The sequence below is a fragment of the Rhea pennata genome, unplaced genomic scaffold (assembly GCF_028389875.1).
Source record: "Rhea pennata isolate bPtePen1 unplaced genomic scaffold, bPtePen1.pri scaffold_183, whole genome shotgun sequence".
Lineage (NCBI taxonomy): Eukaryota > Metazoa > Chordata > Aves > Rheiformes > Rheidae > Rhea > Rhea pennata.
In genome coordinates, this window is record NW_026907652.1 from 9,728 (window position 1) to 33,649 (window position 23,922).

Sequence of the window (23,922 nt, forward strand, 5' to 3'; positions counted from 1 at the left end):
CCCGGTGCCCCCAGACACCCCCCCCCCAGTGCCCCCTCCACCCCCCCGGGTCCCCTCCTGCCCCCCCCAGTGCCCTTCTGCCCCCCAACTCCCCTAGGCCCTCCCCAGTGCCCCGTCCTCCCCCCCTAGTTTCCCCAATGTCCCCTCTGCCCCCCAGTTTCCCCAGGCCCTCCCCAGTGCCCCCTCCGTCCTTCCTGTTCTCTTCCCAGTGCCCCCTTTACCCACCATCCCCTCTCATACACCCCAGGTCCCCCTAGTCCGTCCCCCTCCAGTTCCCCCAGGCCTTCCTTGATCCCCCCCAGTCCCTCCCCAGTGCCCCCTCCATCCCCTCTCCTGGCCCTCCCCAGTCACCCCTCAATCCCCCATCCTCAGCCCAGTTCACCCTCGTTTTCCTCCAGTTCCCTTCCCATCTCCCCTTCCGCTTCTCCTCTGACCCCATCTCCTCCCTGTCCCCCCAGCCTGCTCAGGACCACCCTGGCCATCCCCCCCAGTCCCTCCCCAGCTCACCCCCAGGTTCCTCCAGTTCCCTTCAATCCCCCACACTTCTCCTCCCAGTCAGCCCGGTGCTCCCCAGTCTCTCCCCAGACCTGCTCCCAGCCCCCCTGCTCCGAAGACGACCCCCAGGTCCCCGTCCCTCCCTCCTTGTCCTTCACGTGCCCACGTGTCCCCCCCAGCGCAGGCACCGGGACCGCGGCCGGACCGCGTGTTGGGGGAGCGGCTCCGCAGCCTCCCGTGTCGCGGGACCCCGCAATCGCCCCCCCCGCCTTTCTCTCCCGGCCCAGGACACGGCATCGTGGCGCCCGGCTCCTTCGCAGCCCCGCATCACGCGCAGGCGAGCCGCAGGGAGAGGGGCCGCGGCGCAGGGCGCGGCGGCTGCCCCGTGCCCGGCAGTGCCCAGTGTCCCGGCCGTGCAGCAGCAGCAGGAGGACTCACGCGCAGCCCGGCTGCAGGGCCTGGAAGAGAGGCTGGCGGCGGCCGAGAAGATGCTCGCTGACGTGATGAAAGGCTCGGCGGAGGTCGGGAGCCAGCTGGCCGCGCTGGGCACCCTCCTGCAGGGCTACGAGCAGCTCCAGCGGCGCCTGGAGAAAGTGGAGAACCTGCTGAAAAACAGGAACTTCTGGATCCTGCGGCTGCCGCCGGGCACCCGAGACAAGGTCCCCAAGGTAACGGTGCCCGGGCGGGTGCTCAGGTGGGGACAGGACACTGCAGGGGACACTGACACGCTGCCCTGTGCTGCTCTCAGCAGAATTCACTGTTTGTGGCTTGCCTCCACCTCTGCCTGTTGCATGGACCCTCTGCACGTGATATGGGGCTTTTACATCTGTGAATAGTTTGATCTCCGTGGGGTTAAGAGAAACAGAAAGACCTTTTGCAGCAGAGAATGTGATCAATTAACAAATAGCTAACGGTCAATTAACAGGTAGCAGCAGCAGGGAATGCTAATTTAAAGCACCCTTACTGAAAAAGATAACTTTTCTGAGCAGTGGGGGAGCTGCAGAAGGACAGATAGGGGAACAAATGGGCAAAACGTCCCGGTGAGTCGGCAGACTGCGCGTGCGCACGCGAGCGCCTGAGCGGCGAGGACGGTTTGGCCAGCAAGGCACAAGCCACCCGGGCCACGAGTGCTGCGAGGCAGCGCGGGACGGTGACTGCACAGAGTCTCCTTTCTGGGATTGCCCCACGTGCGCAGGGCCGCGCAGCGGCTGTGCGAGCAGAGCCTCCAGCACAGCGTGACGAGCGGCAGGGGGGAGGGGGTACGTGCAGCTGGGTGGGGTGTGCGTACGGCTGCCCTGATACAAAGCTGCAGGGACAGCGTGTCCCCAGGGGTCCGCGTCCCCAGCGCGTAGCGTCTCCCTTCTGCCACCATAGCTGCCGTTGCAGTGAGGGCGTTTGTGGTCGCAGGTGCCGGTGACGTTCGATGATGTCTCCGTCTACTTTTCGGAGTCAGAGTGGGGAAAGCTGGACAAGTGGCAGAAGGACCTTTACAAGACCGTGATGACGGGGAACTACGAATTGCTGATCTCTCTGGGTAAGGAGACCTTTGCGGAGATGTTCACGCTCCTTTGTCACAAGCTCACGTGAGCCGGTCAGCCCCAAATCTGCGTGCACCTCCCATGCCTTGGTACTGGTGACGGGAGACCTTTCAGCTGTGTCATTCCTCCAAGCCATGTTCAAGCTGGTGGCAGGTACAGACTGTCTGTGCTGAAGTGTGGGCACCCTCTGTCCAGAGGGTGACAGATACCCATGCCACAGAGTTACAGTCCTTCCAGCTGGTGTTTCTGTGGCTGTCTGCAGGGAGCCCACGGGCAGGGTCGGCTCTGACTCTGGTTTCTGCCAGAGGTTTTTTCAGGTCTGGCTCTGACCAGGGCTCCTGTGGGCTTTGTCCCCCTCTGTATGGAGGGGTCATCACCTCCTGCCAATGTCCCGTGAATCCCTGCCGTCCCCACGCTGGTGGCTCGGTGCTGGACGCTGCGAGGAGCGGTTAGCTCCCCACCTCCTCCCCTCCTCCTGCACCAGCAGACGCGCCGTCCTTCAGCCCTGAAGGATGGTTGCGTCTGGCTGCACGTGCTCGGCCCCCGTGGCCTGGCGGCCGCTCTGCTCCGTGGGCAGCACCAGCGCAGCCTTAGCACCCCGGCGTTCGCCTGCTGGACCGAGGCGGCCCGTGGCTGGGGCACGGCAAGAGCACGGGTACTCGCGCTGCGGCACACGCCGTGGGGGCAGCGCCCAGGCCGCGGTCGCTTGCCTGCAGCGGGTGTTTCTTTCTGAGCCTGCGAATCGCGCTCCCGGACGCGTTTTCTTGTTTGTGGTCTTGCTGGCCTCCAGGGCTGAGGTCTCGGGGGAGGAGGGAGCCGGCAGGCAGGCAGTGGATTGGTCTGGCAGCGCTGGCAGTTAGGGGGTGGGGAAGGCAGCGCCCTGCAGCCGGCTTCCTCGTGCCGCAGGTGCTGCGCCGCCGGAGCTGCTCGGCTTGCAGGGGTGGGTCTGCGCGTCCCCTGGGGAGCGCTCGGGGCCTCCTGCAAGGGCCGGGGAGAATTTCCCTCCTGCTAGTCTGCACTGGTGAAGGAGGTCCAAAGTGGCTCGTGCTTGCGTGTGACGGAGGTTTCCTGCAGGGAAATAACCTGCTCCCCCTGCCTGTGCTCTTCCCCGCACAGATTACGCCATCTCCAAACCGGACCTCCTGTCCCGCATCGAGCGGGGCGAGGAGCTGTGTGTCGCCGAGGACGGGGAGCGTCGCCCGGAGCCCAGCACAGGTGGGAGGTGGGATGCATGGCTGGGGCCTCACGAGGGCAGGAGGCAGTGCTGGGCTGGGACGGGCCGCCGAGTCCCGGCCCTGGCGGGCCGGCGCTCCCCTGCCGGATCCCGCAGGCTCTTTGTGCCAGCTGTTTTGGCTGGATGGGGTTGGGAGGCCACCGCGGCCACCCGACACGCGCAGGGCCGGCGGCGCGGGACTTCCCCGAGCACCTGATGGTGATGCTTTCCCTGCTTCCCTGACCCAGTACAGACCTCTCCTTCCGAAGGCGCCTTGCCTTCACCCTGAGAGCCAGGCAAGGCTCGAGGCCGCGCTGCAGGTGCCTAAACGTGGCTGTCCGGGCATCGGGGAACTGCGGGGTGCAGCCCGGCTGCGTCCGAGAGCAGCGACCGCGCGAGCTGGGCGGCTCTGGAGAGGAACGCCGGCTGCAGAGCCTCCCGCGAGGCGGCCTCCTTGCCCGTGGCACAGCTTTGCCCAGACCAGGACATGACGAAAGCGGTTTGCGGCCCCATGGCTCTCCATGGAAAAGCCGGGGAACAGAAAGCCCATGGATAGGTGGATGTCGGCTAAACGCACTGTCATTTCTCTTCCATAGGAGCAGAACCTGCTGTTCTTGCCCCTGGAGTTGATTCTTGGGCAGAGAAAGACGACGATCCCTGTGCTGGTGTTCAAGGAGACTCAGAAGAGCAAGATACTCCTGCAGATGACACCACCATGGGTGAGTGCTGGGAGAATAAGCCGGTCTGGGGGCACCTCCGTCCCTTCCCTCCCCTGACCCGTCTCCCGCAGCCGGGCAGCAGAGCAGCCCTTGGCCCCCTGTGCCTTTGGGAAGTGAACGGGGGGACGACTTTCCCTCCGTTTCTCAAATGATCTTGTGTCAAGCTTTTGGCTACCACTGCTGTACAGACGGCTCCCAAACGCTCCCAGCCCCGAGTCTGCATCCCGAGTTAGGTCCTGGAGGGAGGGTGCACTTCAGCGGCGGGTTGTCGGGCACCTGGAGCTGGACAAGAACGGAGATGGCCAGAGAAGAGAGGGGGAAGGGAATCAAGGCACGATGGAGGGAGCGTGGCGCTTCCTCATTCTTCGTCCCTTCTGCTTCCAGCCGAAGACAGCTGCGTCGTCAAGGTGGAGGAGAGGGCGACCGTGAGCCCAGAGCCGTGGGGCGCGTTACTGGCCGAGCCGGGAGAGCCTCTTCTCTGGGGCAGGGAGACCTGGGCGCCGGGCGGCGTGCAGGGCGCTGCCGGCCGCCGAGAGCAGAGGCTGCCCGGGAGCAGCCCGCGGGCGCCTGGCGTGGGCCGGAGGGACTGTGGCGACTTTGCGGCGGCGGCGCGGTGGGAGAGCCCCGCCGGGGCGGCGGCGTGCCTCTGCGGCCCGCGCTGCGGCGCGGGCTTCCCCGAGGAGCGGGGCCGCCTCCGAGCCCGCCCGCGGAAGGAGGAGCAGCAGCGCCGGTGCGCCCGCAGCTTCGGCACGCAGGCCAGCCTGGACAGGCACCAGTGCCGCCCCACGGACAGGCTGCACAAGTGCAGCAAGTGCCGGCGCTCCTTCCGCCTCCTGTTCAGCCTGCTGCATCACCAGCAGGGCCACGAGGGGCAGCGGGGCCACCCCTACGTCTGCTCCGACTGCGGGCGCACCTACAAACACTACTCCAGCATGAGGCGCCACTGCCTGAGCCACGCGGGGCTGCGGCCCTTCGGCTGCCCGCAGTGCGGCCGGGCCTTCATGCGCAGGGAGCACCTGCGCGGGCACTGGCGGCTGCACACGGGCGAGCGCCCCTACGAGTGCAGCGTCTGCCTCAGGCGCTTCACCCGCAAGCACTACCTGCTCGAGCACCAGCACAGGCACGCCAGGGAGCGCGTCCGGGACTGGCTGGCGGAGCGGAGCCGCGCGGGCGCCCCGCCGCTCCCGCCCGAGGGCGGCGAGGCCGCCTGAGCGCCCCGGGCCGGGCAGCAGAGGAGGGGAAGGGGGGCTGCGCGGGCCGGGGGGGCAGGGAGGAGGGGCACGAGCACCTGGCCGCGGCGGGCCGGGCGCCGTCCCGCTTCCCTCCCGGTTGCTTGGTACCTCGCCGACCGTTCACAATAAATTTGATTGTCTCTCGGTTAAGCGTGGGCCCCGCTGCGCCGCCGGCCTGGCCGGCAGGGCCGCGGCTCCCGACGGAAGAGGCGGCGCGGAGGAGGGGGGGGCGGCGGCCGGGTGGCGCCCCGGGGGCTCCCGCCCGACCCCGGGGAGGGGAGGGGGTGTTGGGCCCCGCGGGAGCCCCCGGCGCCGGGGGGAGCTCGCCCGGCTCCCGGAGGTGCTGGCGGTGGGGGGGGGGGACCCGACGGCGCGGGGCGGCGCGGTGATGCCGTCGGTGCGGCAGGGGGCGCTGCGGCGGCGGCGCTGCCCCGCTCCGCCCCGCGCGGCGGCGGCGGCGGCGGCCCCCGGCGCGGCGGCGGCGGCGGCGGCGGCGGCGCCCCCTGGCGGCTCGGCGGGGCAGCGGCGGCGGCCGGAGCGCCCAGGCACGGAGCGGCGGTGCCGGGACCCGGAGCCGCGCTCGGTCTCTCGCGCCCCGGCCGGGCCGCGCCGCCGCCCCCCGCCCGCCGCCGGCCGCCCCCGCGCCACGCGCCGCCGCCCGCCGCCGCCGCCCGCCGCCGCGCCGCCGCCCGTCCGACCGCGCCGCCCGCCCCGCCGCGGGCCCAGCCCGATGCCCGGCGCCGGGCGGCGGTGAAGGGGAGCGAGCGGGCGCTGGATCCTCCCGGCCGCGGCCCCCGGGGCCCCGGGCAGGGAACAAAGGGCCATGGCCGCGGGGGCTCCCGCTCAGGTAAGGGCAGCCCTGCCCGCCGCCGCCGCCGCCGCCGCCCCGTCGCTCGCCGCCCGCCCGGCCTGGCGCCCGCCGCCGCCGCCGCCGCCTCCCGCGGCGCCCTGCCCGCCCCGAGGCGGGGGGCGGCCGCGGCCCGGGCCGCCGCCGCGGCCGCCAGCGCAGCCGGCGCCGCTGCTGGCGGGCGGCACGTCGGGGCGGGCCGCGCCGTCGGGGCCGCGGCGGCGGCGGCGGCGCGGGGGGTGGGGGGGGCGCTGTCAGCGGGCGCGGGGCCGCCGCTCGGTGCCGGGGGCGGCGGGGGGGGGGGCGGCGGTGGAACGGGCCGAGCGCGGCCGCTGCCGTCGGGGGCGGCGGGAGCGGGCGCGGCGCCCAGGCCCTCGGGCCCGGCGGGGCCTCCCCGCGGCGACAGGGCCCCTGCGGGCCTCCCCCCCCCCCCAGCCCCGGCCGCCACCCCACGGCGACGGGGCGGCCCCCCCCCCCCCCGCCGGGGCCCCTCCCCCGTGTCACCTCCTGGTCCCGCCCCCGCCGCGGTGACAGGGGACGACCCCCCCCCCCGCCGGTGTCACCGCCACCGTCCCCATGGCGACGCGGCGCCCCGGCCCCGGCCCGGCCGCCCCCTCCGGCGGGGGCCCGGCCGCCCCCCGGGGCCGGCGTCGCCCCCGCGCGTCGCCGCGGGGCCGGGCCGGGGACACGCACGCACACGCCGGCGGCCCTAAGCGGCTTAGCGGGGCGGGAGCCGAGCCGGAAAGAACAACAGCGGGAGCCGGGCGCGGACGGGGGGACGGGGACGGACGTCAGGCGGCGCGGGGGGACGGCGGCGCCTCGGCGGCCAAGATGGCTCGCGGCCTGGCCGCCGGCTTGCGCCTGACCGGCGGCGGCCGCGCTCTGCGCCCGCAGGCTCCCCAGCTGGCCGTGCCGCCCGCCGGCCCCGAGCGGACCTCCGAGCGGGAGACGCAGACCGCCGAGCTCTCCCTCACCCTGGTGGCGGCCGTCCAGGCGGTGGAGGGCAAGGTGGACTCGCACTCCACCCGGCTGCTGGACCTGGAGGGGAGGACGGGCACGGCCGAGAAGAAGCTCCTCGACTGCGAGAAGACGGCCGCCGAGCTGGGCAACCAGCTGGAGAGCAAGTGGGCCGCGCTGGGCACCCTCATCCAGGAGTACGGGCTGCTCCAGCGGCGCCTGGAGAACATGGAGAACCTGCTGAAGAACAGGAACTTCTGGATCCTGCGGCTGCCGCCGGGCAGGAAGGGAGAGGTGCCCAAGGTAACGGCGCCCGGCGGCGCGGAGGGGCCGGGGCGGCCGGGGAAGGGGCCCCTGACGGCGCCCCGCGGCCAAGGGGCGAAGGCGGCTCGGGGGGCCGGCTTACGCTCTGGGCTCAGCGGAGGAGAGCGGCGCGGGCAGCCCGGCGTGAGCGTTCGTTCCCCGTCTGCGTTTCGTGGCTCCTTCTCCGAAGCGACGTTTGCCGACGCCCTTTAAAACGCACGTCGCTGCTCACGCAGAGGGGGGCCCGGCTGACGGCCGGACCCGGCGGCGTCCCCGTCCCACGGCGTCTCCCGGTCTGAAGAGCCCCGCTGGAGCGCGGCGCTGCTCTCCCGAGCCAGCCGCCTCCCGAGTTTGTCCACAGAAATCGGTCCTCGGCGGAACGGCAGCCTGCTGCGGGGCGGTTTGCAGGCAGAGGTGGGCTTCAACGGGGCAGTGATTCGAGGGGAATTGCGTGCTTGGCTCTGCTGGGAAGAGCTGCTGGGTACGCGCGTGAGACACTGGAGGCTCTGCCTGGCTCCGTAACTACTGGTAATTCGGAGCCCTTCCGGCCCAGGCAGAGTTTTCCCTGGAGTTCTGGGGTAACTGAATCCGGGGTTTCACGTCAGCTCATCAATAGAGATGAGGCTCAGCCCTAGCGCCCGATTTTTATCTCGTTTGCACCAACTCAAGGCTTGGGCAAGCCCAGGGACCTCTGCAGAGTGGCTGCGGCCGGTGGGACCGCAACAGGGACCGGGACAGTGCCACTGGGAGAAGTCACTGCCCGGCCTCCGGGACAGTTCAGGTGTCTGGTGGAGTCCTTAAATCTCTTAGAAACTTGTGCGGGAGTCGTTTTCAAATATAAACACAAAGAGACCAAGGGCCGTAGAGCAGCAGCTTCTCCTGATGGAGTTCAAACGTGGCCATCTCGGTGCGGTGTAGGTGACAGGAGCGCGTGCTTGAAACGCAGCGGTTGCAGACGGTGGTCGCAGGTAAAGCGCTCCTGCCTCCTGCAGAGCCCGGAGTTTGCGTGAGCACGTGACGCTTGTGATTGCAGGTGCCGGTGACGTTTGACGACGTGTCCGTCTACTTCAACGACAAGGAGTGGGAGAAGCTGGAGGAGTGGCAGAAGGAGCTTTACAAGAATGTGATGAAGGGGAACTACGAATCTTTGATCTCCCTGGGTAAATATGGGCTTTCCTCTCTCTGGGTGAAGGCAGTTTCTCGGAAGTTCCTGACCGAACGCCATCCTGGGCATCTTCTAGCTCAGTTCTAGCACAGAGCTTAATGCCCCTGATGTCCCCTTTTAAACGGGAACTTAAAAAGGCAGAAGGAGGTTTCTAGTCCTTCTCTGTTGTTTCCTGGCTTGGATGAGGATGGGCTGTGCAAGGTCACCCCCTACACAGGCCAGGGGCTCTCAGCTCAGGGCTGAGGGCAACCTGGATGGAGCTGGGCTGGAGGCCTGCCAAGGCCCCTTCCAACGTGAGTTACTCTGTGAGGAATGATCAGCTCCCCCAGAGCTGTTGCAAAGGCTTCGCTTCACCTTCTGGTTGTGCTGCAAGTACAATCCCGTGTACCCCTTTGGGGAAACCTTTTGCAGGGACCCACAGGAAAGGGAACTGTCGTAATGCACCCTTAGCTACAGTCCTTCGGGGCAGTGCTTGTTGATGCTGCAGGAGAAAGCTCAGCTTTGCTGGGGTAAAGTGCTTTCTTTTGTTTGGGAGAACCAGGAATTTGCCTGAGAAGTCCTAAAATCCTACAAGGAAAATGTGTGGGTTGGTGTTGTTGTCTGAGGTAGTTCCTCTGCGTGTGGTACCTGAGCTCCTGCCTGCAGGAATTCCTCCTACTCGGCCAAGAGCCTGGCCCGCTGCGGCACGGGGCCTTTCTGCCGCAGGTTCTCATGGATGTCCTTGAGCCTCTTCGTGTTTCCACCCCGTGCACAGGGGAGAGGTGGGAGATCGGTGCCAGCACTCCCAGTACAGTAATCCCTCCCTCCATCCCTCTGTCTCCCAACAGACTATGCAATTTCCAAACCTGGTGTTTTGTCCCAGATTGAGCAAGGAGAGGAGTCACGGGTCGGGAATGAGCAGGACTTGGAGGAGCGAGAGATCATTACTGATGCCACCGCAGGTGAGACAGCAGGTTATACCTTGCGTGCGGAAGAGCTGAGTCTGGTCGCTCTGAGACAGGCAAAAAGGAACAAGACTAAAATACTTGTTGCACAGAGCTGTGACCATGGAGATTATCAGGAGGAATCTTAGATGTGAGTGAGAAAGGTTCGGCTGATTAATGATTTGGCATCCAGGTACGGCTTGACATATAAACCAGGCCAAGCAGAGCCCAGAGAGTTTGGCACTGGGAGCTGACAGCAAGGAAAACATCTGCAATCAGACTGCTTCCCGGGGGAGCTGGTGTGCCTAGCAGGAAAGGAGGATCGGTGCCCACCCGGAGAACCTCTCTCCCCATGGGAGTCACAGACTTTCCCCAAAATCCTCTCCACCCGCTCGCTGTGCGTGCGGTCTCCGGGTGCCTCGTGGTCTCTGGGTTTATCCTCACGGTATCCCCCCGAGGCAGGAAAGCCGGCTCCCGCGCCGCGCACGGGGACCTGGAGAGCCGGAGGGATCTGCCCAAAGCCTGGTGCAACTCCCACGCTCCGCCGCTCCGGCAGGCTCTGTGGCTGCTGGAGCCGGGGGGCTCGGGCGGGACGAGGGAAACGGAGGCATCCGCCGGGCCGAGGCGGGGGGTACCGGCGCGAGGCGTCTTAGAAGAGGGGGCGTCAGCTCCGTGGCAGCGCCCAGGGCCGGCCCCTGGGGCTGGGGCTTCCCGAGGCAGGAACAGGGCGTCGCTGTGAGCGGTCGCTTCTCCCCGAGCCCCGGGAGTGACCCAGGCTGGAATCTCTTCTTGCTGCAGCTGGTATAAGGGTCGTGATCAAAACAGAGGAGCTCCTTCCTGAAGACAGCCCCGAGAACCCGGAGCTGCATGGCATGTCGGGGCAGTCGGAGGGGAGTTTCCAGAGTCCGGATGAAGAGGCGGCCTGCGAGAGCCCCTATGGCTCGGTTTCCCCTCCGAGAGACCTCCCGGGGACCAGCCTGGGCGACCCCTCCGAGTACGGAGCCGACTTCAGCGAGATCCAGCGGGTCATCGTGCACCACGGGAGCTGCGCAGGTGAGACGCTCGGCGTGGGGCCACGTGTCGGCGGCGACCACGGCCCAGGAGGAGCTGTCAGGCAGAGCCTGGGCGGTGGGTGGAGGGGAGCAGCTGGGCAAAGGAGGGGAGTTAGGTCCCACCAGCACCTGATCTAGAGGCAAAGCGGCTGTAGCAACCTCCGGAGCAGCCGCAGTCGCGCTGCAGACCAGGAGGAGGCGGCAGCACCCCGCGAATCGGCGGGTAGCTGCTCCCTGGCAGAGAGCAGCCAGCCGAGACTGGTGAGATGAGAAAGATGCTGGTGCAGCCCAGTGGGCGAAGCGCTGTCCTTTGCGAGAGCCCCAGCGACCACCGCTGCCAAAATCTCGGTGTTGCGGAGGGCAGGGGAAGGGCTTAGTCAAATGAAGCTGCTTCCCTGATGCTGGCTGCGTAGGGGAACAGGCAGTGGCATAAGCTCAGGCTCGTGGGCACTGTTGGTGACAGTCCCTTTGGAAAGCACTTGATGGCTCAGACTGAGGAGCAAAGCGTGCAAAGCTGGCAGGGGCCACAGGGATCTCGGGCAGGATACGCGTTGAAACCGGTCTCGGGAAGTTGGAGAAGTGGCCTGCAAAAGTGAGGCTGCGCTGAAACAGGCTCTTCAGGGACAAGAGCCCGTTTCTGCCCGCACGAAGGATGCTCAGCTGCACCGACTCAGGGGAGGAAGAGCCGGTTAGGTGGCCACCCTGAGGGAAGGACTGGGGGTTTCTGGTGCATTGTAGGCAGGACATGAGTCAACAATATTATGCTCCTGCAAAAGAAAGGGCAAACGCAGCAGGGTATGCAACCAAGTAGCTGCAAGATGTGCAGAGTCATCCTTCTGCTCTCCTCGGTGTCGGTCACGCTTTGCTGGAGAAAAGGGCAGTGCTGGGCACTGCACGCCAGCAGATGCGTGGGGCAGCTGGAGAGGGTCCGGAGGATGGGCCCAGGAAGGGCCAGAGGTCTAGGAAGTGCAAGCTGCCAGGAAGGAAGGGGTGAAGCGAGGTTATTTAGCAGAGGGAGGAGAAGATTGTGCAGGCACCGCAGGCGTAGGAGTTGTCCCGCTCTGGCCAGTGGCAGCATGGGCTTAAAGAGCAGTAGAGGGGGTATGGGCTGTATCCTGCGAAGACCTCCCCAAGAGGGGGATAGGGAAGCGGTGAAACACACTATCTGGAGTAGGTGGGTTCTCCATCATTTGGCATTGTAAGATCATCCAGTGCGAACATCTGTCAGGAGAGACCGGTGGAGGTAGCAGCTGGCCTCTGGAGGTCCCCCTCGGCTCTGTCTTTCTGCTCCTGCGAGCCGCGCACAGCAAGCAGAGCTCGAGCTGGTTCTTCTCCGAGAGCTTCAGGGCTGCTTGGGCTGGTGCTGGCGCCGGGGGGAGCAGGAGCCTGAGCGGTCCAGTGGGCTCTGCGATGGAGGAAGGAGGACCTCTAGAAAACGTCCTGTTGCCCTGAGGGCAATGTCTTTGAGAGGCTCCTGCTGGCACGAGAAGTTTCTCAGCTTGGGTTCAGCCTGCTGGTGACGATGTTCTGCTTTTCTCCTGCAGAGGACGGGATCGTGATTAAGACGGAGGAGGAGGAGGAGGAAGAGGAGGACCCGGACACGCTGGAGCCGTGCGCCATGTTCTCGGGCAGGACGGAGACGCCAGCGTTCGCGAGCCACGAGGCCGGGCTGGGCTGCGAGGCGCAGTGCAGCTCCAAGGCGCAGCCCCGGAGCCTGGCCGCCGGCCGCGCGGGCAAGGCCCCCGCCTGCGAGAGGGACCCCGGGGAGATGAAGCCGGTCATCGTCCACCAGCGCAACCGGACGCGGGAGAGGCCCTACATCTGCCCCGAGTGCGGGAAGAGCTTCATGCTCAAGATCAACTTCATGATCCACCAGCGGAACCACCTCAAGGAAGGGCCCTACGAGTGCCACGACTGCGACCTCAGTTTCCGCAACAAACAGCAGTTCCTGCTGCACCAGCGCGGCCACCCGCGCCGCGCCGTGGGGGTGCCCCGGCGCCCCGAGCACGGCCTCAAGCCCCAGCCGCGGCCCCCGCCCCCGGGCAAGCCCTACAAGTGCTCCGAGTGCGAGAGCAGCTTCAGCCACAAGTCGAGCCTCAGCAAGCACCAGATCACCCACGTCGGGGAGCGGCCCTTCACCTGCGGCGAGTGCCGGCGGAGCTTCCGCCTGCAGATCAGCCTCATCATGCACCAGCGCATCCACGCCGGCAAGAGCGACATGGCCTTCCTCTGCCCCCAGTGCGGCAAGAACTTCACCCGGCCCTCGCACCTCCTGCGGCACCAGCGGACTCACACCGGCGAGCGCCCCTACCAGTGCAGCCAGTGCGAGAAGACCTTCAGCGAGAAGTCCAAGCTCACCAACCACTACCGCATCCACACGCGGGAGCGGCCCCACGCCTGCGCCGTCTGCGGGAAGGGCTTCATCCGCAAGCACCACCTCCTGGAGCACCAGCGCATCCACACGGGCGAGCGGCCCTACCACTGCACCGAGTGCGGCAAGAACTTCACCCAGAAGCACCACCTCCTGGAGCACCAGCGGGCGCACACGGGCGAGCGGCCCTACCCCTGCACCGAGTGCACCAAGTGCTTCCGCTACAAGCAGTCCCTCAAGTACCACCTGAGGACGCACATGGGAGAGTGAGGGGCTGCTCACGGCTTCCCCTCCCTCCTTCCCTCCCTCCTTCCCTCCGTCCCTCCTCATCTCCCCCAGCCCCTTCTCCCCCCACCCCGGCTCAGGGCATGGACATCAACAGGGCACGGACATCAAGGAAGCTTTGGGTGGTAGCGCCGCCGGTCTGGTGGAGACAGCTAGGCTGATTGGAAATAAATTAATTAATTAAAGCAAGCAACGCGCGGCAAAATTAAAAAGATTATATATATATATAATTAACTGAAGCAGCTGATTTAGGGGGAGTCCTCACCTTCCAGAAAAAGAAAAAAAGAAAAAAAAAAAAAGGAAAGAAACCTGTACAGGGTGTTTTGCCAGAGTAGGACTCTTAACTGCTTTTTAAATCTACTGTTTGGTTTTTTTTAATAAATGTGGAGGAACTTTTCGTTTGGTAAGCAAACTTAGGATTGCCAAGACACATTTTTGGGAGCGGGGGGAGTGCTGGTTGTGGCACAGCCCTTTGCTCCAGGAGCTCTGCCGCGGCGCTGCCGAGGCCGGCAGGTCCCCAGCACCGGGGCTGGCCGGCAGCGCGCGGTGCTGCCGCCGCGGCGCCCTGCGCTCCTGCCGCCGGCGCGGCCCTCGCTGCCCGGCTCGGGGGCCCCGGCGGCGCCGGGGGCCCTCAGCCGCAAAGCTGCAGGACGAGCTGGTTGCTAAATTTAAGCATTTTTACTAGGCAGGGCTGGCGAGAGCGGCATGACTGCACGGGAAGCGCCCGACCCGGCAGCAGCCCTGCGCCGCCTTGTTAGGACTAAATGCATTTAAAAAATATATATTTTTATATATATATAAAAGAATGCGAGCCTGGCTGCGGCGCTCGGCGGCTCGCCGCAGTTACCTTGCTGCGGGCGCGCTGTGCCCGGCCCCGTGAGGCTCCCGTGGCTGCCGGCGGCGCTGGGGAAGGAAAGTCGCCGTGCGGCAAGGCGCCGCGAGGCTGCGGGGGTGTTAACGCGGCACGAGGTGCCCCAGCAGAGCCCAGGGCCTGCTCCCGGTTGCTCCTTCCCATAGTTGCCAGGTCCTTTACGTGCTATCCGTCTCCGGCCCCGTTGTGGGCGGCTCTCGCCTCGTCCCTGGGACGAGCCGTTGTGGCTGCGTCTTTCTTGCTCCGCTGTCGGGCTCCTCTGCCCCCTTGTCCCGTCCGCCGGCATCGGGCTCGTGGTTCCTTCGTTCTGTTCCTCCATGGCCTGGTTAAAGTCCGTCTCGCTGCCGGCGCTCGCTGCTGCTCGGCTGCTGATTTCTCCCCACGGGGGCTCCGCGTGGCGGGACGGGGGAGCCGGGATGGGGACCGGGAGCAGGGACGGGGATGTGGGAGCAGGACCTGGGAGCAGGGATGGTGGAGTGGAGAGAGGGGATGTGGGGGTGGGACAGGAGAGCGGGGCTGGGGAGTGGGACCGGGTTACAGGGATGGGGAGCAGGGAAAGGGGAGAGGGACAGGGAAGGGGGATGGGGGACGAGGATGGGGGGAGCAGGGACAGGGGACAGGGTGGGGATGGGGTGTGGGGCTGGGGGGCAGGAGCAGGGCCGGGGGAGTGGGGTTGGGGGATGAGGAGGCTGGGGATGGGGACAGGAACAGGGAGCAGGGACAGGGTCCATCCTTGGGCTCCCGCGGCCACCAGAGCTGTGTTTGGGCCCCTCCGCCCCACGGTGCCCAGGTCCTTCGCCGGCCCGGGCGTCCCGCCGCCCTGTCGGCCCCCGGCTCCAGTGCTGCCGCCCGGGCGCAGCCCCCGGCCCTGGGGACCAGCTCGCACCATGCACGCCCGAGTGCTGGAAGAGGGCCAGTGTCACTCCTCTTCAGAAAGGGCCGGAAGGAGGACCAGGGAACTAGAGGCTGGTCAGCCTCACCTCCATCCCTGGGAAGGTGGTGGAGCAGCACATCCTGGACACTATGTCCCAGCACAGGAAGGACAAGAAGGTGGTCAGGAGCAGTCAGCACGGATTCACCAAGGGGAAGTCACGCTGAACCAACCCGAGAGCCCTCTCTGAGGGAGCGACTGGCTGGGGAGATGAGGGGAGAGCAGCGGCTGTTGTCCACCCTGACCTCAGCAAGGCTTTGGGCACTGTCTCCCGTAACATCCCCACAGGCAAGCTCAGGAAGTGCAGGCTGGATGAGTGAGGTGGACTGAGAACTGGCTGAAAGGCAGAGCTCAGAGAGTCGTCATCAGTGGTGCAGAGTCTAGTTGGAGGCCTGTGGCTAGCGGTGTCCCCCAGGGCTCAGGACTGGGTCCCATCCTGGTCAACGTTTTCATCCAAGACCTGGATGAGGGGACAGAGTGCCTCCTCAGCAGGTTGGCTGATGACACCAAGCTGGGAGGAGCGGCTGACACACCTGAGGGCTGTGCTGCCATTCAGAGAGACCTGGACAGGCTGGAGAGCTGGGCAGAGAGGAACCTCCTGAGGTTCAACAAGGGCAAGTGCAGGGTCCTGCACCTAGGGAGAAATAACCCCAGGCACCAGTACAAGCTGGGGGCTGACCTGCTGGGGAGCAGCTCTGCAGAGAAGGACCTGGGAGTGCTGGGGGGGGACAGGCTGACCACGCGCCAGCTCTGCAGAGGTCCCTGCCCCCCGTCCGTGATTCTGTGACATGAAAACACACGCGCACGCACAGCCCGGCACACCGGCAGGCACACCCGTGCATGAGCCGGCCAGCACACAATCGTGCAGCTGCACACACACTCACACAGGCACACTCACGCACACAGACAAGCGTGCACGGGTGTGCACACACATGCACGCACACGCGGACATGTGCGTGCACACACACAAACACGCACACACAGGTACGTGCAGGTCCACACATGCGTGTGCCAATGTGCATGCACCAGGATGCTCACACACGTACATGCGTGACACATTCCATTACATGTGCAGTCACACACACACACAAACACACTCACGGTCATATACAGTCACACACTCACACACACTTGCACATTGTCACATTTACACATACACTCATACAGTCAGTCTCACACATAGAGACTTTCACATACACACTGTCACACTCACGGTCACACAGTCACACACACACATGCTCTCTTACACACAGTAAGTCACACACACTCTCATACACACTCTCACACTCGCATATACATTGTCACACACACACACCCCAAAACAGTCTCACACACATGCTCTCACACTTTCACACTCACTCACACTAAAAAAGTCTCTCTCACACACACTCACATTCTCACACACACTCACATACATTCACCCTCTCTCACACACACTCACATTCTCACACACACTCACATACATTCACCCTCTCACACACACACTCACTCTCACATATAGACACTCACACACAGTAAAGCACACTTGCACACTCTCACACACAGTCACACACACACACCAAAACACTCTCTCACATCCTCTCACACTTTCACACTCATAGTCACACACAGTCACACACATATTCTCTCTCACACATTCACTAACACACTCTCACACAGTCACTCTTTTGCATACACACACTCACTCTCTCACACACACACACTCACACACTCTTTCACACACTCACCCTCACCTTCTCACACACACACACTCTTTCGCATACACACTCACACTCACAGTCACTTTCACACTCACACACACAGTCGCTCTTTCACACACTCTCACCCTCTCACACTCACCCTCTCACTCAGTCGCTCTTTCACACACACTCACCCTCTCACACACACTCACACTCACCCTCTCACACACACTCACCCTCTCACACTCTTTCACACACTCACACTCACCCTCTCACACTCACCCTCTCACACACACTCACTCTTTCACACACTCACTCTCACACTCACCCTCTCACACCCTCTCACACCCACGCCCGTCACACGCCCCCTCACGCGCTCTCCCGCTCACGCAGCCCGCCCTCCTCACGCGCCCGGCCCCCGCATTGGTCCCGCCCCCACAGGCCCCTCCTGCGATTGGTCCCGCCCTGAGAGCCCCGCCCCGTGATTGGTCCCGCCCCGGACAGGCCCCGCCCGCTGGCAGGCCCCGCCCCGCCCCGCCCCGCCCGGCGGCTCGGCGGCGCCATGTTGCGGCCGGAGGAGGCGGCGGCGCTGGCGGCGCTGAGCGAGCGGCTGGAGGCCGAGGCCGCCTGCGCCGTGTGCCTGGAGCCGGCGGCCGAGCCGCTGCTCACGCCCTGCGGCCACGGCTTCTGCGCCGCCTGCGTGGCCGCCCTGCCGCGCGCCGCGCCCGCCGCCGCCGCCGCCTGCCCGCAGTGCCGCGGCCCGCTGCCGCCGGGCTCCTGCCGCCCCAACCGCCCGCTGCGCGACGTGGCCGAGGCGGCGGCCGAGGTGGCGCGGCTGGCGGCCGCCGCCGCCCGCCGCCCGCGCTGCGCCGCGCACGGCGAGCCGCCGCGGCTCTTCTGCGAGCGCTGCCGCCGCCCGCTCTGCGCGCTCTGCCACCAGGAGCCCGCGCACCGCGGCCACCCGGCCCTGCCCGCCGAGCAGGCCGCCCCGCGCCTCCGGGTACCGCGCTGGGGGCCCGGCCGGGCGCAGCTTGGGGTCCCGGCTAGGAGCGGGCTGGGATCCCGTGTGGGCGCAGCTTGGGGCACCAGCTGGGAGCAGGCTGGGGTCCCGCCTGGGCACAGCTTGGGATCCCATCTGGACACAGCTTTGGGTCCCGTCCGGGTGCGGGTTGGGGTCCCGTCTGGGCGCAGCTTTGGGTCCCGTCTGGGCGCAGCTTGGGGCCCATCCAGGCACAACTTGGGGTCCCGTCTGGGTGCAGATTGGGGTCCTGCCTGGTCGCAGCTTTGGGTACCAGCTGGGAGCAGGCTCGGGTCCTGTCTGGGTGCAGCTTGGGGTACCAGCTGGGAGCAGGCTGGGGTCCTGTCTGGGTGCAGCTTGGGGTACCAGCTGGGAGCAGGCTCAGGTCCTGTCTGGGTGCAGCTTGGGGTACCAGCTGGGAGCAGGCTGGGGTCCTGTCTGGGTGCAGCTTGGGGTCCCAGCTAGGAGCAGGCTGGGGTCCTGTCTGAGCGCTGCTTGGGGTCCCGGCCAGGCACAGCTTGGGGTTGCAGCCAGTGCCCAGACAGGGATCCTGTTTGGGGGCAGGCTGGGGTCCTGGCCGGGCACAGTTTGGGGTCCCGTTTGGGAGCAGGCTGGGGTCCCAGCTGGGCACAGTTTGGGGTCTCAGCCGGGAGCGGGCTGGGGTCCCATCTGGGTGCAGATTGGGTCCCGGCCGGGAGCGGGCTGGGGTCCTGTCCAGTTTGGGGTCCCCTCTGGGACGGGTTGGGGTCCTGTCGAGGTGCAGTTTGGAGTCCGGCGTGCCCAGCCCGTGCTGCCCTTTCCCCCTGGCTCCCTGCAGCTGTCTCTCCTTCCCCCGGCCACATCGGCCGCTGCAGCCCGCGAGGTTCCCGCTCCCCTTTTGCACGCCAGCCAGAGGCGGGTCTGGGGCCCAGGTCTGTGGGGGAGCAGGGTCTGTCCCGCAGACGTGCGCGGCATTCCCCACGGGAGCAGCAAAGGGCCCTGTGAGCAGGGGTTTTTTGAAGTGGTGTGTGACAGTGCGGATATTTCAAACCTCTTCCTGCAAGCCATGCTTTCAATACAAAACATTATTTTAAAAATAACAGCAACAAAAAATATCAGAGTTCCAGCTATTCCAGAAATCCTTCTGGACAAAGTAGCTGCACATGGGGATCTTGCTATCCAGTTTCTAAAATGTGTTTGGAGAGAGGTGCCCTAGGTGAGAAGCTATTTATAAGTTGTTGCTTTTCAGACAGGGAAAAAAAAAAAAAAAAAAACAACACCAAAGTTATCTCTCTCTGCAGGGCAATATTGTCCCCATGGGGATTGGCTGGTGAACAGCAGTATCAGCCCTGCAAGCACAACCCAAAATCACTGTGTGTGTTGTTTTCCCAGGAGATGCTTCAGAGCGATTTGGTTTTCTTCCAAAAAGAGAAAGAAGAATTTAAGCCAGAAGGAGAAAAGAAAAGCGAAGAGCTGATGGTACGTTCCTCTCTCCATGGGCATACCCTCCTGCCTCTGTACCTGTTTGTCTTCACAGATGCATCCTGTCTTTGCCTCTCCCTGGATATATTTACCTTTCTGCATGTGAGCACTCCTGTTTTCTTTCTCCTAGTGCATCTGTGGATCCCATACAGCCTCCATCCACCCTCCCATCGTCCTTCTTTCCTTAAGCCTTAGCCATCACCCTGGGCCCATCAATGTCCAGACTTGTCTCCTCACTGCCCTCTCCCTCTCGTCCCTGTGGCTCAGCATCCCTCTGCTCTTCTGGCTTTTCCACCCAAAAAGCTCTTCTCCTTTTCCCTGTGATTATTTGGCCTCCTCTTGTTAGCACTGCATCCCCTGGCAGCATCCCCATGCCCACCTAGAGGTAGAGGGAGGCTGATGTGGTTCTTTGCCCCTGCTTTGTAGGGGACGGTGGCATCGGAGAAGGAGAAGCTGCAGGCTGGATTCCGGGAGCTGCAGCAGTTCCTGCGGGAGCAGGAGAGCGTTCTGCTGGCCCAGCTCGACGAGCTGCATGGCGCGCTCGCAGCGAGGCGCAGCGAATATGTCAGCAGCGTTGCTGCGAGGAGGTTGTTGCTGGACACGCTGGTCGTGGAGATAGAGAAGAAACGTGACCAGCCGGATATCGAGTTCCTTATGGTGAGGCCGCGTCGCCCACCCGGGCCCAGCAATTCCTGTGGCACCCGGCCGGGGCTGTGCAGCCCGGGGAGCACGGGGCGGCCGGCCGTGCAGCACCCCTGCGTCTGGGGCTTGACTCTGAGCTGGGCCAGCGTGATGGTTTTGAGGAGCTGAGGAAAAGGAATAAGGATCGTGCAGTCGCCGGGAGACTGGAGCAATCCCTCGGGATTCCCACCACCTGAGCACAGCAAGCTGCGAGGGCGGATGTGGGGCAGAGGCAGGTGACAGGTCCAGGCTGCGGCAGGGGGACGGGTTGGGATTTTGGGAGGAGGGAGCGTGTCACTCCAGCAGAACCCCTGCCTGCTCTGTGCAGGATGCGGGCAGCTGCCGGAGCGCGTGGGCCTGCCTGCCGGACAGCTCGCGGGGAGATGGTCTGCGGTGGCAGCGAGCGAGGGGAAGGCGTGGGTGATAGGAAGGACGCAGTGGAGCCGAGGGGATGAAGGAATGGGGCAGCAGCCTGAACTGCTGTCCACCAGGTCCCACAAGGGGAGAGCTGGGGCACTGGGAGGAGGCTGGTTTAAATCAGAGAAAGGCAAGTCCTTCGTGCAGTGGGTGAGCAGCCTGTATAACGTGCTGCCCCAGGTGCTGTGGTTGCTCCTGGCAGTGTCGGAACTGAACTACTGTTTTCTGTCCCTTCTAGGATATCGACAGCACCCTGAACAGGTAGGAAATGGGCTCAGCATTGCTCTTCTGCTCGGTGGAGGTTTGGAAACCCTGCAGGAGCCTCCACAGCAGCAGCCAAGAGGGGAAGTGGCTGTGCCCTGCAGAGTATTTGGATTTGATGTGATGTTGTCAGGAACCAAAACTTGCTGTATGGCTGGGGGTGTTGTAGCTCTGGTAGCAATAACTGGAACCTGCAGGAGGCAAAAACTTTTTTTTTTTTTTTTTTTTTTTTTGTCTTCTGTTTTTTTCCCAGCACTAAATTATGTCCATTTTTCCTCCATATTTGCTAAAAGAAGTGTTGGGCAAATCATAGACAAACCAACCTTCAGAAGTGCCAAGCACCTGAGTCCGGGGTGAGCCTGGTGCTGGGAAGCCAGCTTTGCACCCCTCCGCATCTCTCCAGCGTCTCTCCCGGCCTGATAATGACCGGGTTTCCGTGCTGGGAGCCAGGACGTAGTGCAGTCCAGGCCCTCATCTTTGCCCTGAATTTTGCAGGCAGATATTTCCTCATGCTCTAGGGGATTGTTTCCATCCATCCGGGTTGTATCCATCCCACCGTTTCCATCCTGGCCCTGGGTGCTGGTCCACTGTGGTGGTCAGGGCTCATCCCCATGTCGCTGTGTCTCCCCAGCTGTGAGGCGGCGAAAGCCCCAATCCCGGAGCTGGTTTCCTCGGAGCTGCAGAGGAGAGTTTGCAGCTTCTTCGAGACGGGCAAGCTGGTCATGAATGCCATGGCTGAATTCAAAGGTAAAGCAGAGAAGCAGCCAGCGATGTCCGGCTGCCCAGCCTGCGCCCAGGCCACGCCTGGGCTTGCTGCTGCCCCGGGGCCCTGGGCCATGCCATCTGTGGTGAAGTCATTTGCCAGGGCTCATCCGTGAGCACCTGGCACCCGGGTCTGGGCGAGGGCTCTGCAGGAGCCATGAGCTGTGCTTCCTGCTTGTCTCTGCTGCATGCAGGCGTCTGCGGCAGAGCTGCCCCCAGGAGCATCCTCACCGCTGCGGCCTCTGCCCAGGGCATGGGAGCTCGTCGCAGCAGCTCTAGGCAGGGCTGCAGCTCTGAGACAGGCTTTCCTGGAGCCTGGGGTGGGCTGTAGGGGGTGGGCAGTGGGCTCCACATCAGCATTCCTCCTCTGATGGCCACAGTGCTCTCCAGGGAGCTGGAAAGATGCTGCAAGAGGAATGGGAACTCATTTTCACCCCTTTCCTTCTTCTAGCGGATCTGCTGAACAAGATGGATAGAGAAAGAGGTAAGTTTCTGGAGCTGATGGGCACAATCAGGGGAGAACAGCTTTCCTGAAATGAGTTTCCTTACATCTACAGGGTAGAGAGAGGCTCACGCGTGAATTTTCCCTTCATTTTGATTAGGCCCACTGTAAAAATAGAGGCCCAATCCCAAGCTGAGAACCCCCCAGAGACACTGTCCTCTAGCACTGAACCAGAGACTCTGCCAGGGCAGTGCTGGCCCTTGGCTTCACTCACTCTCTGGAAAATTGCCCTTAGGTTGTAATTTGTAAGATAGTTACTAGTTAAACACAGGTAGGACTGCTCATGTGGCCAGTGCAGGCACAAGCCTTCAGAGCCGGCTTTTAGGCACAGAGTGGAAATGCCTTTGCCCGTGCTTGGGGTGCCTGCGGGCCTGGGAGCACCGCAGGGCTTGGAGCCGGTCGGAGTCATTCGCGGTGAGGCTGGTCACTGCCTCCTGGTTTTGCGGCCGAGGACCAGGCTCGCAGGCGGGGTCTTCCTCAGTTTCCCGCCAGCCGCCCTCTGCGCTGCGAGCAGAGGCCCCGGGGGGAGCGGGTTTAGCAGAGGGGCTGGCGTGGTGACCCTGGGCGGTGACAGCTCCGCGGCCTTGCGGGGACGGCCGCGGGATGGCAGCAGAACGTCCTGCGTTGGCGCGCGGCTCCGGCTTTGCCAGGAGACCGCCTGCGTAGCAGGGGAGCGTTGCAGCCGCTTAGCAGGCGGAGCGGGGAGGGGGCTTAGGAGCCACCTCTGCCTTTGGTGAGCGCCGTCCCCCTCGGCGCTGGAGCAGGGCCTGGCCGGGCACCGGTGCTGCCTCCCGTGTAGTGCTTCCCCTGGGGTGTTCCCCTGAGGCCCTTCGGGTCCCCCCTGTGCCCAGCCTGGCTGGGAGTGCCGCAGCTCCGTCACCCTTAATCCCAGCAATAACAGGCATGCTTGGAAGCAGGGAGGTGTCAAAGCCCAGCGTGTCAGCAGGAGGCAGCCCCAGGGCTCAGATCTCTGGGAATTTGGAGTCTCCTGCTCCATGCCAAAACTGCCCCGGGACGCTGGGATGCGGGGACGCCGCTCAGCCCGGTTCCGCCCTGGGAAATGTTGCAACTGCCAAGCTTTGCCCATGGTGAATGTGGGGCTGTGGCCTCGGAGTCCGTGCGGGGAGGGTGAGGAGGGCCCTGTGCCATTGGATTGGGGTGCAGGTGCTGCATGTCTGCTTGCGGGGTGCTGCAGCCTTGCGGGAGAGGCACTGGGTTGCCTCTCGGTGGACGACGGACTGACGTTTCCCTCTGTCCTGCGTTAGTGAAGGTGACCCTGGACCCAGAGACGGCAAGCCCTTACCTGATCCTGTCGAAGGATGGCAAAACCCTGCGTCTGGGGGAAGGACAGCAAAACCTCCCTGACACCCCCAAGAGATTCACAGGCAGCCCCAGCGTCCTGGGCTCCCAGGGCTTCACGGCAGGGAGGCATTACTGGGAGCTGGAGGTGGGGGACGGGGACAGTTGGGCCGTGGGGGTGGCCGTGGAGTCCGTGCGGAGGAAGGACTCGCTCATCCTCGCCATGGGAGGGATCTGGGCCCTGCGGCTGGGCTGGGATCGCCAGTACACGGCGCTGACCATGCCCCCCACCCCGCTGGTCCTGGAGGAAGAGCCCCGGCGGATCAGGGTCCACCTGGACTACGAAGCTGGTGAAGTGACCTTCTACAATGTTGAAAACATGACACAGATCTTCCAGTTCAAGGCCTCCTTCACTGAGAAGGTCTTTCCGTACTTTTGGCTCTGGTCAGCAGGATCCTATATCCAGCTGTGTGCCTGAGGGGGTTGGACGCCTCCTGGTCCCCTCCCTACCTGTTTGCTTAGCTGAGCATGAGGGGTGCGTGGCGATGATGGAGCATTGCAATGTAAACTCCCCGCACGTTTGCTTGGGCTGGCTTACGTCCACACGCTGCTGCTACTGCCCCTGCTAATCTGTCGGAGCATTAAAGATGTATTTGGCCTATCTGGGGGTGTCTCAGCGATGGTTCTCCCTGAGGGCATAGCCACACGGATAAATAGGAGTGGCAGGGAGGATGTACGAGCCCTGGTCTCCGATTGCCCACGCTGGTCTCTCACAGCTTTCCTGGCTGCTGGTGGCTCCGTGGGGATGGAGCAGCATGGGGACGCAGCACCCCTGCTCACTGCTGGGGCCAGGATTCGCGTGGGAATTTAGGTGAAGCTGCAGAGCTGCTAACAGGAGCGGTAACTGCCCACATAAAACCACACCGCAGTCAAAAGCTGT

General features: G+C 64.4%; 2 protein-coding genes across 2 annotated transcripts; both read left to right on the forward strand.

Moving 5' to 3' along the window:
• The first annotated feature begins 717 nt into the window (after nt 1-717).
• Nucleotides 718-13,504, forward strand: LOC134154253 (zinc finger protein 777-like). Its single transcript, XM_062600994.1, has 11 exons — nt 718-1,163; nt 1,903-2,029; nt 3,150-3,248; nt 3,843-3,965; nt 4,350-5,151; nt 5,954-6,044; nt 6,939-7,304; nt 8,338-8,464; nt 9,297-9,410; nt 10,191-10,445; nt 11,989-13,504. Exons 1-11 carry the CDS (start codon nt 984-986, stop codon nt 13,083-13,085), a joined length of 3,381 nt encoding a protein of 1,126 aa, XP_062456978.1. The 5' UTR covers nt 718-983; the 3' UTR covers nt 13,086-13,504.
• A 3,630-nt stretch (nt 13,505-17,134) lies between these two features.
• Nucleotides 17,135-23,643, forward strand: LOC134154255 (E3 ubiquitin-protein ligase TRIM7-like). The gene is made up of 7 exons (XM_062600999.1): nt 17,135-17,581; nt 18,971-19,057; nt 19,487-19,717; nt 20,397-20,419; nt 21,051-21,166; nt 21,633-21,665; nt 22,949-23,643. Exons 1-7 carry the CDS (start codon nt 17,144-17,146, stop codon nt 23,458-23,460), a joined length of 1,440 nt encoding a protein of 479 aa, XP_062456983.1. The 5' UTR covers nt 17,135-17,143; the 3' UTR covers nt 23,461-23,643.
• Nucleotides 23,644-23,922: the final 279 nt, after the last annotated feature.